The 14,040-nt window shown below is 43.3% G+C and overlaps 1 protein-coding gene across 1 annotated transcript; it reads left to right on the plus strand.

Annotated features, from left to right (window-relative positions):
- The first annotated feature begins 265 nt into the window (after positions 1–265).
- Positions 266–13,662, plus strand: LOC125896062 (leucine-rich repeat neuronal protein 1-like). Its single transcript, XM_049588389.1, has 2 exons — positions 266–723; positions 10,604–13,662. Exon 2 carries the CDS (start codon positions 10,838–10,840, stop codon positions 12,983–12,985), a length of 2,148 nt encoding a protein of 715 aa, XP_049444346.1. The 5' UTR covers positions 266–723; positions 10,604–10,837; the 3' UTR covers positions 12,986–13,662.
- Positions 13,663–14,040: the final 378 nt, after the last annotated feature.

Here is a 14,040-nt window from a genome sequence, read left to right on the forward strand (position 1 = left end):
CCGGAGCAAGACAGAGACTAATAAGATCCACTCTAAAGTCCATTTCATTTCATAATTATTATAAATTATTAATTAGCAAGTCATTAAATTTATATCAACTGTGTCCATGGCACCCAAAAGTCTTTTGATGTCCTCCTCTCAAGCGAGCTTTCAAGCCTTTTCCTCAGTGCTGATGGATGAACTTGAGTTGCGTTGACCCGAGCAGTGACGACAGAAACACATTTTAAAGAGGTCAACAGCACACACAGCCGAACAATGAGACGTGTGATGAGTGAGGTGCCATTGGTTCCTCTAGCGCTTCCACCATAAAATCCGCACTCCGCTGCTCGCGGCCGGTATAGGGTGGGACTTTTTGTTCCCATGGTTTGTGATGACAGAACAGATGGTGAGGTTGCCTGTTTGGGCATCACTGTGGGTGTCAGACGCGTTTCAGTCCAGCTGACCTGCACCAGGCAGCTGCTGCTCGTCACTGGAAGCTGTGCGCTGCAGCGTTTCCACTTCTGAAGTGTTAGCGCCGCGTCTCCGGCGCTGGAGATCACATCACAAGCGAAAAGGGGGGTGTTTTCCACAGACACAGATTTGTTCTCGTTAATAAGGCTGAATGTTACTATTCTAAAACATAATCTGCAAACCCCTTCGCGCATCATTCCGGAGCTGCGGATACTGCATGGGTCAGATACAGTAGCCTGCAGCAGTGGGAACGGAGGATACGGCGCTTCAGAGGTGAGAGCGATGTGTTTGTTTCATGCATGTGCTGAAATTGTGATATACATATGCCTGTAAAATATCTCCAAACATTTCCTTGATTGTTTTTGCTTGATAGAAGCGAGGGAATATTTCAGTCTGGTGAAGAGTGGAAAAACTCAGAAAGATGAAGTCATCATATTTGTGATTTCAAGAAACGCACTGATCAACAAAGATGAAATGAAACAATAACGCGATCTTTCTCCGTGGTGTGGGTCCTCGTGCAGCGCGTGCAGCAAAGAGGAATGGCAGTGTTATGGCTTTAACAAACAAATATTTCATTCAGACAGAGATTGGATCCTAAAAGTTGTGCGTATTTATGATATGATCTCAGCATTTGTCTGCAATATGTGCGTCTTATTAATAAAATGCATTATAGCAGTAGTAGATTTGCAAGGACACTGTGCTCTGCAGTCAGTCTATACACACTATATGATTATTGTGAACCTTTTTCCAATCTAGACAATTTATAAATATGAGCTGATCTGAGATAAGAGGCAGGGGAACAAAGGGAAAACCAAATAAAAATCTGTGCACCGCAAACCTCTGTTAAGTTGCAATATTTAGTTTGCTTATACTTCAGCCATAAAAGCCAGGTATTGATGTGAACTGTGAGTCTCCACCGGGCTCATTATTAATTAAAGCTGCAGTCTTGTCAGCAGTCCTGACATTTCACTGCACTGTGACACCGGGTTCAACTAACAGTGTAGTGTAACATTTACACAAACTGCAGCATCACTCGCCAGAGCAGAGTGCTGCTGAAACAGCTGAGTAGCAGCAATGGGCTCATGTGCTCCAGCAAAACCTATTTGCATGCCCAAGAGGCAGGAAATCGGCAGATGTCTGGAGTGAAGAAGACAATCCAGTGTTTCTGATAAGAAGTAGGAGAGAGCAGGGGGAGTCTGTATTGTTAGGGTCACCTTTGTCAAGTGGGCTCTGTTGTTTCAGCTGCTGCATTACGGTGGCACCTGTTACTGAGATCACAAAGAACTCACTAATATCAGCACACTATCAGGAGTTTGATTAGGACAAGAGGAGCATGATTTGCATGATTTTGCACACGTGTTTTTAAGCAACCACACAACTTGTGTGCAGTTTACTTTATCTTGTGAGGAAGCCAGACAATTGATCCAGATGTCACCCAATAAGCCAATGAGGTGGGAGTGTAGCAGGCCGTGGCACCTTCCCCCAGTCCTCACAATGCACAGTGACGTATCTCCTCAGCTGGTGATGAGGAGTGTGAGAACCTACCAAAACAAAGACACGTCTTGGTGTGTCTGTGTGTTTGGGTAGGAGCCTTTGTGAAGCGTAGGGCCGGACACTGCAGCATGTGTTGGTGCTGGGGTTTCCCACAGCGGTGGAGACGGAGGGTGCAACAGCTTGACCTTCTCCCTTTGTGAGCGTGATCTGAAGGGGAACATGGAAACATGACGGGCCATTGTAGGGTTTTGTCAGGATGTCGAGTTGCGTGTTTTGTCCTTTGTTTTTATCAGTGATAAGCTGAAAATGAACTTTTATTCAAAATAGACAGTCTGTAAGAGAGTTTTGGTTGTTATCATACACGGAGCAAAAACCTGATATAAACTGTTCAAAAAATCATGTTGAAGCCCATTTATGAAAATCCATTTTACAAGCATTATTAAATGAATACTATGCAGGGTTTTATTATATAAAGATAATCCCTCTAAATCATTATTTTTTTTTATTTTATTATGTTCAAAAACCTTTGAAAACACATTGGGGGAGAAATTAAAGTTTCAATGGTGTTGAGATATAAACAATAAATGCAGACGCAGCTAAAATCAAAAGGCAACAAAGGAAGAATACAACTAGGCCTATATGTATATACATATATATATATATATATATATATATATAAATTACTTATGACCTACTAGAAATATGTGGTGGTGTATTTATCTGCAGAAAATTTAATTATTATCTCCTTATTTTGTTGTGTTTGGGATGTTCCTGGGTACAACACGCAGGTGAGGTCAGGACTTTATAGAAAGGTAGAGACCAGCACGCATCCATCCAATTACACAGCGCTAAAAGAAAAACACAAATATATTAAAAGTAAAACACCAGGCGTAAACAGCTTGGGTTGGTTTTCACCTTTGCTGGTGATACTGTTTACAAACAGAAGCCAGCAGTGACTTTATAGTGTACCTTTAATGACACAATCTTTTTGGTTGAGAGGTCAGTTTGAACTGCGCAAGTTAATTATCCTTGACCTCTGCGTTGTTTCAAATAGGGGTTCCCCCGAGATTAGAGACTCTTGCCCCGTCAGTAAGATTGATCGATGCTTCAGTGACAACAAATTGGCTTTTTGCCAACATTGCAACTGTAAGGATAGATGAAGAGGAGGGGGGAGGCATACAGGAGAAAAAATTGAGAGCCAGAGAAGAGAAATTGTGTCAAGATCCATCTCAGTTCCACAGGGAAATAAAGCTACCATATGGATTTGCAGTAAATAGAACTACAGAGACAATTTGCCATGCTGCGACTATTAAACACTGATGCAGCCTGAAGTAAAAGTATGCAGCAGAATTTCCTTTAATTCCATAAGCATGGTTTCTTATTGTATCTTCAGCCCTGTTGCATTTTTAGCTCAGCAGTTTACTCCTGTAGCCTCCCGGCTGAAGGAAGCAGAGCTCTCCATCCTCTCCCTCTTTACTTTCTCCCGTCTCTCTGACTGAGTGGACATGCATCCTTCTCCTCCTCCTCGGCTCTACACCTCTGCCATCAGCAGCTGCACCAAAGCCCTGTGTGATGTGAAGTGAGACACTTGCATACTAATGGAGCAGGAACAGGATGTCTCTCAGGCAGGCCAGCACAGTGAGGACATGGAGAAAACATCAGGCAGCACCACTCAGCTTCCCAGCACCACATGAGAGCTCTGGGTTCAAACTGATTGTCTCGAAAAACTGGCAGCTTTAGAGTAGGAATCTGGAAATATATAAATACAATGTGGTGTCTGCTGATAAGGGGAAAGAGTCAGACATTTGAGCCTGTGTGCTTACTGTTGTTTTATTGTGTTTATGCTACAGTCACCTTCTTGTACCAGCAGCTCTCACAAGCATGTTCCTTTAGCCGCCCGGTGGCAGTAATAGCCGTCTTCTCATGTCTTCTCATTTGGTTATGAAACAGACATGCCGGTGGCATAGCCGTTGCTATGGTGATGGCATGTCTGTGAGCCTGTTGTGCGGTTGCTGATTCAGAAACACTGCTTACATTTTGCACCCAGTGAAAAGGGCCTCAGAGATAGAGGGGGTAAAAGCATAGCCTTCTATGAAAAATGATGCAGTGTGCTATCAAGTGAGGTCCCTCCTGGCTGCACCAGTGGCACACAGTGAAGGGTAGTATGAGCAGTATCGCATCTAAACTCCCAGAATGTGTAAAATAAAGTCAGATGCAATGACTTCAAACCAACCGCAGAGACATAATTTCACAAGCCCTTCAAAATGAGTCCTTTTTAACTTCTTCTGCTGAAAACAGTGACTGCACACAAACACCTACATTTCACAGCTCTAAAGAGAAATGCTCCCTGCGTCTGACTGCAGGTCTGTGTTTCTTTCGTGCCTCTGATTATCTCCACTGCCCCCTGTATTGTCCAGAGATCCTGTCTCCTAAATGAATTTACAAGACCTTAGTATGAAGCAGACAAAGCTCATTATGTCCCACAATCACATCTCACTGTCTCGCGTTGGACCTCAGAGCCAGTGATCCTCTGACGGTTTATGGGAACCCAGTGGAAATATCAGCTACTGTAGGTGTGTATTTGTAGACGTGTGTGTGTGTGTGTTTTAAATGTTCTATGTGTACTTAGATTAAAACCTCATAAGGATCGGCTGAGCAAAGAGAGTAAATCCCTCCTGCTGCAGGCTTCAGTTCAGACAGTCAGCTGGATAATGCCAAGCTGTTGAGGGATTTTTCTGCCTCCTTCCAGTGGTCTGTGTATGCATGTGTGTCACAGCGTGCGAGTCAAAGAGTGGGGAAACAGAATCTGGATTTTGTGGCAGTGTGGAGATGGGTGCAGTATGGAGACATATGTATGTGTGCATTTTAAATTGCTGTGTCTTTGCTCTCTGTGGCCTCAGCCAAGAGATTAGCAATAGATTTTCAGGACACACAGGTGTTGGCACACAACTGGTCTGAGAGAGAGAATTAATCTGAGATGATCTAATCTCTGTCGCATCCCAGAGAACAAGAGTTCACAAAGGTGTTGTCCCACCAAAGTGATTCTGTAAAGCATAACAAACCTTACTCCTGTGGGAAGTTTCCTCTGTCATGTTTTGAGACATGATCAAAGCCAGGACTTTGAGAACAAAGTTTACTATTTCTCCTTACAATTTATGTCAGCTCCATCTTGTAAATGACTGCAGATACCAAAACAATAGTGTCTGTATAGTAGCGATGAGGACGTCATTTGTAGAGCTGTTTAAATAAAAATCAAGGTGTTTTCAGGCTATATCAATGATACAGGAATTTCTAACTTTGATACAATACTATAAAAATATTAATATTTGATAAAATTTTCAATAACACAGGAAAAGAGTGACATGAGGGCAGAACATTTATAATTTCTCTTGAAAGAAAAAATATAACAAGGCTGTAACATGTCAGAGATGACTTTCCTTTTCATGGTTAGTAGCAGAGAACAGCACAATGACTGCAGTAAACATTTACAAGCATGCTCAGCTGATACAGGTCTCATATATATACTGCAGAATATGAATACTGAAATCGTTTTAAATATTGCGAATCAATACATACTAATAAATTGACATTTAGCATCAATCAACAGCAACTATGGCTCCCTTCTGTGTATTCTGACAGTTAGGTGGGTGCTAATACATAAAATAATATGTTTCTCAGTCTTTGCCCCAATCATGACATTTATCTTTTGTTTTTATTTTATCTTAATAATATTGTCCGTCTAGCACACATACATGCACACACACTCGTTACCAAATGCATTAACAGTACTATTTCATATCTCCTGCTAGTGGTAAAATTAAAGTTCCTCTTCAGGCATTTATTAAACACCTCAAGATACACCTCTGTTCATCAAAACTACATATTCATACATTTTTTTCCATGAGAAAAAAATCCCTTCATGTCTTAAAATGGCTTAGATGTAACTCTACACCTTTGCCTGATTCAGTATGCACAGTACTGCAAATATGCAATTAAGCCCCGCCCCTTAGCTGTTGGCCTGCAGCTCGTGCATGTCTTCTCACCTTCACTCTGCTCATTAAACACAAACCTCACTAAAGTTGCAAAACACTGGTATGTAGCTTCACCTGCTTCTCCTCCTATACCACTTGTTTTGCCATAGGGTTAATCAAAGTCCCACCCCACAAGTTGACGTGATTGGTTCCTTAGAGTTGTGACATAGCAAGCCCAGGCAGTCAGACTCAGCTTTATTGAGACTGTCATTGGCACTCTACAGTTCCAAGGAAGAAATACTCAGTCGTGGCACTGACTGCTTATTGCGCCCATGATATGTTTTGTAGCAAAAAAACATGATGTAGAAATGTTATAGATTAAAAACCTCTATAAACCATGATGTCAAAATGGAAGTCAGAGGTGAAAGTGAAAAGTGAAATGTGGATCACTTTGTATATATGTTGATTCAGATATTTGATAGATGCTGTGTAGGAAATGGATAATGTTAGAGTGTGCTTTAAAGGTCCAGTGTGTAGGATTTAGGGGCATCTACTGGCAGAAATGGAATTCATTGTGCATTACCTTAGAATGAGTCGTTTATAACTACATATGGAGCGTGTTCTCCTCCATAGTATTTGTCATGTTTCTACAGTAGCCCAGAATGGACAAACCAACCTCACGGCTATATGCCATTAAATCCTACCTGCCTGACCTTTAAAGGTCAGAACACATGAATACATGACAGCTATTTGCTGCACAAAGTAAATATGTGATGTAGATGTTTAGGTATATAGGCCACAGAGAATCTTTTCCTACGCACACAGTAGCAGAGTGGCAAAGCTTACAGGTGGGAAGCTGGTGAGGGATCATGTATTTGGTTAGCAAAGCTTTACTGTAAAATTTGAGGGTATCCTTAAACACAGTAGTTTACTCTGACCACTTCAGTGGAGCTGCTCTGTGGCCGACAAGAGGTATGTGTGGGTGTACCGGGCAGTTTGTGAGTATGAATTTGTGTACTGCAGTGATGATGAAGAAGGCCATGAGTGAAAACGAGCATATGTGCTCAGCAGAGCTTCCTTGGGTCAATGAGGTCAACACGTACACACAGTGAGAGATAGGTGGGAACGGATGCCGACCCCCATAGTGCCTTCAGTCTGCCAGAAACCTGGTGCCAGGTGTCTGAGTTTTATGGGCTCAGCATGAAAGCAGTGATTACTCCACCTGTCTCCTCCGATTTAATAGCCGAGCAGTGCAACACATGGAGGAAGAGAGAGGACAGACAAATGTATCACAAAGTTAATCTCTGTATTCCAAGGCACAGTACATCAATATTTGAATGAATTATTTGAGAAACTAAATGATGGATGACTAAATGCAGAAGGAGGTGCCACATGTTCAGCAGTTACAGTAGGATGTGTGAAAAGAGCCAAGAGGAGTGCCACCCTTCAGTCACACTAAGGGAATCAGTTAAATCTGTTTGAGTGTGGCCGTGGGCGGATCATGAGACAGCGGGCCCCTGGGCACAGATATGCAAAGGGCTCCACCACCTCTCCTACATAGTAGCAAGACACACCAACTTTGTGGTGGTTTCGCATCTCTTTGTAGTCATTATACATTTCTTTGGGGGTTTGTGTCTCTTTGTGGTCATTTTGTGTCTCCTTGTGGTTGTTTTGTGTCTTTTTGTAGTCGTTTGGGTCTCTGAGGTAATTTTGTGTCCTTTTTGGCCACTCAGCAGTCATTTTGTGTCTCCTTGTGTGTCTTTGTAATTATTTTGGGTGTCTTTGAAGTTCCTTTATATCTCTTTGTGGCCTTGTCATGGTCTTTTTGAGTATCTTCCTGGTTGGTGCGTGTTAATTTGTGTGACATTTTGCCGGTAAAGGCCAGGGGGCTCCCTGACATTTTGGGCAACTGGGCCTGTGCCCAGTAAACCTGTTCTGTAATCCATCCATGAGTGTGACTGGGTGATTGCAGAGAGACCAGCCACCTGATATAGGCACAATATGCTAAGAGAAAAAAACATGGATGAGCTGTGATGCTTAAAGTTTCTGCTGCGAGTTGCTGTATTTGAGAAAAGCTGATTTAGCGTGCAGTGCCACTCTTCTGGCATGTTTACATTTCTAGAAACAATGATGTTATTTTCCTGCATAGCACAGTGTTCCATTTTGTATTTACTGAGCTGCTTTTATATACTATTGCACATGCAAATGCGTAGGGAAAACTGTGAGGAGTTGTCAACACATTCCAGGGCACGAACAGACTGCACATAAAAGGAGAGGGAAAACAATCTGTATCTGTTTTATGTTAATATCGGAGGAACTTGTCAGTTTTGATGTAAAACAAAATACTCCCAACGATCTCTCTCTGTTGCACACACACACACACACACACACACACACACACACACACACACTGGATGCTCAACCTCAGTTTTTTTATGAGGATAAATGTGAATTTCTATGAGTGTGAGTCACACTAGAAACTGACACTGTTGGTGTTTCGTGAGCGCAGCCAAGAGTCTTTCTTTCTTTTTCTCTTGCTAATGTCAACTATTATAAAAGCTGATTAATCCTTTTAGTTGTTTATTGTAATAATTGCTACTTTTGACAGCTCACTCATCACACACAAACATAGTAATGACTACACACACAGGAATGTTTAATCATTAATATTTTTTGGCATTTTTTAAAGAAAATCTAAGTGATCACTCACAAGTTTAACATACATGGATACGTTTTAGGATGCATTCCAAGAAACTGATGACTGATTCTTCATCCCCACTGCTCCTGATATTCTATTGTGCTTGTTAAAACTGAGTCTATACCTGTCATCCCTACAGACGTTTCTGGGAGTTGGTGTCATGAAATCGACAAATGAAAGCAAAAGCGTAAAAATATTACAATTCCTCTGGGCGCTCAGCCTGTCAGTCCCCTCCAATCTCTCTCTGCTTGTCTCATTTCGCCCGAACCTGGACGAGCAGGGCATGCACACTAGCACAGCTGCAGCTCTGGCTCTTCAGAATGTTTTTACTAAATTCACGACACATGTGTATGACTGCTTCCTGAGGGACTGTATCATAAGTAGTGAGTGATTAACTGTGAAGAGCACATAAACTCCCTGTTTATTAAGCCTGTTGTGTAATGGGCTAACAGCCAGAGCTGCCGGCTGTGCCCACCCCACACATTCGTTTGAGAGGATCACTGATACCAAGCTGGCATGTAGATAATCTACCCAGCACAGAGAGCAAAACATGTTGGTAATCTCTGAAGAGACAGATACATAACACAGCAGGGAAGCAGAGCTAATATCAAACACATCATCTTAGATCCTGAAAATAGCAGAGCTAAATTCTGCTTCACCCTGTCCGCTAGTTCATAAGTATGCTAAGGTGAATGGACACTGATGTGTACAAAGGTTTTAGATTCCATTGCTGTAAATATCTTTTACTATGTGGGAACAGTACATTTAATTTTTGCTCGTGAAAGACGTTTAAGAAGGAGCATAATGGTTACAGGGACAGTTCATCCCAAAATCAAAAGTACACATTTTTCCTCTTCCCAGTAGTGCTGTTTATCAATGTGCATTGTTTTGGTGTGAGCTGCCGGGTGAGATATCAGCTGTGCAGATGTCTGCCTTCTCTTCAGTATAATGGAACTAGATGGCACGGTGCTCAAAGTCCCCCAAAACATTTTAAACCTCCATCGCAATGTCTGAAATCATGACCTGGATTACTCAAGATAATCCACAGACCTTGTTGTGAGCAGTTTCATGTATAAGCTATTTTCATCCTGCCAAACTACGTCCACCAACTATATCACAGCGCAGAATGAAACGTGCACCTACTCATGGATGAGAGGCTTGAGCTTGTGACAGCACAAGATGTAAACATTAGTGGCATCATCTTGGGCTCAGCTGAAATGTTAGCTAGTTCAGTGGTGCTAGGTGAGCTAGCAGTCGATGCACGCATTCTTCTGCACAGTGATACGGTTGGTGGGTGTATTTCAGTAGAGAGAAAACAGTCCCTTCCATAAAATTGCTCTAAAAAAGTCTGTGGGTTATCTTGAGTAACCAGGTTATGATTTCTGGAAAGAGATGTTGTTTAATTTTTCAAATGTATTTTTTTTGGTGCTTTGATGACCACAAGCCGAGTGTATCTTGTTGTATTATAGTAGAGAGAAAGCACATCTCTGCAGCAACTCACACCAAAACAGTCTAGACTGATAAATAGCACTACAGGTAAGAGGAAAAATATGTATGTTTGGTGGTGAACTGTCCCTTTAATTAGTAGTTGGCATTCATGATCTCACTTAATTTTATGTCAAGGTCCAGAAGTAACTCTTAGTCAAACTTATTCTTATTTTCAAACTGTGTCTGACTGCATAGGAGCTCATTAAAAGGCAGGGAATGAATGTCTACACGATAACAGGGCAACAGGACAAATTTGACAGATTCATTCTGCCCTGTTAGACACGTCAACTTAGTCCCCCTAAATATCTGTGGGGTGGCACTGCGGAAAACTGCCACTTGCCTTATTTGTTACACTCTACGAGAAACCCAAATACTCTCTTACTTTCTCACATTGTTTATTCACCTGTTTTACAGTTAATCTAATTCACTACCTTATTGCAGACAGATAATAAAAATGTATACACTGCAGACTCTAACATTTTATTTGTTTTCTGTCTTTTAGGCTGAAATCTTGAGGTGACTGCACAATCAGCAGAGGTCAAGTTTGCACCAGATGATCTTCTTTCCTGGCCTCTGCAAATAACTTTCTCCCGGATTAGAAATCCCCACTCTGGAAAGTGCCTGCAGCACCCAGCCCGCAGTAAATAAGACTAATGCTCATGAACCTTCCCTCCAAGCCTTTCTCCAGAACACTGCCTCTCATCTAAGCTTTGTGTGAGCAGAGAGAGCAGACAACATGGCGCTCAGCTTGCAGCCGTGGCCTCCTTTACTCTGGCTGTGCATGGGATTGCTTCTTTCCTCTCTGTCTCCCATACGTGGCAAAGAATGTCCGCATTTGTGTGTGTGCGAGATCCGCCCTTGGTTCACCCCCCAGTCGACCTACAAGGAGGCAACAACAGTGGACTGCAATGACTTGAGGCTCACGCACATCCCTACCAACCTGTCCACAGATACTCAGGTGTTACTGCTCCAAAGTAACGCCATCTCTCACACCAGTGGAGAGCTGGAGGCGCTTTTCAACTTGACAGAGTTGGACCTTTCCCAGAACAACTTCAGCACTGTGGAAGCTGTGGGCCTCACAAGCATGAACCACCTGACCACCCTGCACCTAGAGGAGAACCAAATCAGCCAGCTGCCAGACCACTGCCTGGGAAACCTCTCCAATCTCCAGGAGCTCTACATCAACCACAACCAGATAAGCTCCATCTCCCCACGGGCATTCGCAGGCCTGCACAGCCTGCTGCGCCTTCATCTTAACTCCAACAGGCTCCATGTCATAGATAGCCGCTGGTTTGAAGAAACACCTAACCTTGAGATCCTAATGATTGGGGAGAACCCAGTTATTGGCCTCCTAGACATGAACTTCAAGCCTCTAGGAAGCCTGAGGAGTCTGGTCCTGGCCGGCATGGACCTCACTGATGTTCCAGCGAATGCTTTCGTAGGTTTGGATACCCTTGAAAGCATTTCTTTCTATGACAACAAACTGGTCAGAATCCCTCAACTAGCCCTTCAAAAAGTTCCCAATCTGAAGTTCTTGGATTTGAACAAAAATCCAGTTCACAAAATCCAGGAAGGAGATTTCAGGAACATGTTACGTCTGAAGGAGCTGGGTATCAATAACATGATGGAGTTAGTGTCAGTTGACCGCTACGCTCTGGACAACCTACCAGAACTGACAAAGCTGGAGGCCACCAACAACCCCAAGCTGTCCTATGTGCATAGGTTGGCCTTTAGGGACATGCCATCTTTGGAGAGCCTGATGCTTAACAACAATGCCCTCACTGCCCTTTACCAGCACACTGTGGAGGCACTGCCTAATCTGCGGGAGATCAGTCTGCATAGCAATCCATTGCGATGTGACTGTGTCATTCAGTGGATGAGTTCCAACAGGACCACAGTGCGCTTCATGGAGCCCTTGTCCATGCTCTGCAACTCCCCACCCGAACTCAGAGGCCAGCGGGTGCGAGAGGTAAGGCTGCTGGAGTCCCCAGAGCAATGCCTGCCACTCATATCCCACAACACCTTCCCCGGCCACTTGAACCTCGAGCTGGGCATGAGCGTCAGTCTCGACTGCAGGGCCATGGCCGAGCCAGAGCCTGAGATCTACTGGGTGACTCCCCTTGGGACCAAGATCACAATAGACACTGTGTCAGAGCGGTACCACCTGAACAATGAGGGGACCCTGCGGCTGTCTCATGTTCAGGTGGAGGATTCTGGCCGTTACACCTGTGTGGCCCAGAACACAGAAGGAGCTGACACGCGAGTCGCTACAATCCGTGTAAATGGCACCCTGCTCGACAGCGCCCAGGTGATGAAAATCTACGTAAAGCAGACAGAGTCGCACTCCATCCTGGTCTCCTGGAAAGTCAATTCTAACGTCATGACCTCCAACCTGAAATGGGCTTCAGCCACCATGAAGATTGACAACCCGCACATCACCTACACAGCTCGCGTCCCTGTGGACGTTCACGAGTACAACCTCACACACCTTCAACCTGCTACTGAGTATGAAGTCTGCCTCACGGTCTCCAACGTCCACCTGCAGACTCACAAGTCCTGCGTTAATGTGACAACACGTAGCGCTACCTTCGCACTGGACTTGTCAGACCAGCATCCAAGTGCAGCTGTGCTGGCTGTCATGGCGACTATGCTGGCCTTCCTCAGTCTGGCCACTGTGGGCGTCTACATTGCCCGCAGATGGAAGAGAAAAAACTACCACCACTCTCTGAAGAAATACATGCTGAAGACTTCCTCCATCCCCCTGAACGAGCTTTACCCTCCGCTCATCAACCTGTGGGAGGCTGAGGGTGAGAAGGACAAAGACGGTAGCGCAGAGGGAAAACCCTCTCCTGTTGACACCACACGTAGTTATTACATGTGGTGAGGATTCAGTACGGAGGCCTGGCTGACTCTCCAGCAGCACAAAAAGACACACTTTTGCCATTTTGGTGCAAAAGTCAAATAAAGTTGCAAATGTTTTTTTGTATTCTCAGCTTTGCTATTAAGAGGCAGAGTGATCAAGGACAGGATTTTTATTAGTATAGCGTATCGCCTTTGTTTGATTCTTTTTATCTCTTAATTGTTTTCGGACTCTCCAAGATGGCAGCTGTATTTAGCCTCCAGGTTGTCTTAGTTGCTATGCTCTTGTTTCTGTGGTGCGTTTTTGACTCACTTTCTTTTGGGTTAATAATACAGCGGCAGGAGCTGATGGTCTTCTTGCAGCATTAGTAGAAATCAGTGTTTCTTTCTCTGTTTCGTAAAACAGGTAATCTGTTGTGCACTGATCGAAAATGGAGTTTGTATGAACTTCAGTTAAAAGCTGACAGCGGGGTTTAGACTTGTTAAACTGTCTACTGAATGTTAGCAATTGTGCAGTAATGTTGTATCAACTATACCTTTGAACTTTCTGATTTAAATTGCAAGAGAATAGGATTTTTTTTTTTTAGTTTGCTTATAAATGTGATGTTAATGCTAGAAATACAAATGTTTGGTAAAACATTTTGAGTCTTTTTACTAAAGTGCATTAGAAACTTTTCGACCCTTTCCCTGTTTACTCACTTATTTTGCTAGACTTTTTCGCTAATTGCTTATTAGTTTATTATTTTCACATGCAGTCTGTATGCTGAAGAAGTTACAATAAATACTTTTGGTTCTTTTGCAAACATTTGGTCTGGGGTTTTTTTTCAGTTCCTGTTCCAGTTATTTTATCCTTTCAGTTAAGACAGCCACTCTCGCTTCCCCGTGATACATGAATCTTAATCGCATGTCTTAGAAGAACTTAAGCCCATCTCAATCCAAAACTGTCTGAATCAGCTTTACACCGTCACAGTGCTCACTGCCCTGAACCATCTTCACAGACGGAGCTTATACGGTGTCAGCTTAACTTCTCAATATGGGTGTGAAAGACACAAGTACTGTACATACGCTCTTAAATCAGAC

This window comes from Epinephelus fuscoguttatus, linkage group LG1 (genome assembly GCF_011397635.1).
Source record: "Epinephelus fuscoguttatus linkage group LG1, E.fuscoguttatus.final_Chr_v1".
In the NCBI taxonomy this organism is placed as follows: domain Eukaryota; kingdom Metazoa; phylum Chordata; class Actinopteri; order Perciformes; family Serranidae; genus Epinephelus; species Epinephelus fuscoguttatus.

What these genes read in the sequence shown, in the direction of transcription:
- LOC125896062 (XM_049588389.1), top strand. Translation starts at nt 10,838, where the DNA reads ATGGCGCTCAGCTTGCAGCCGTGGCCTCCTTTACTCTGGCTGTGCATG.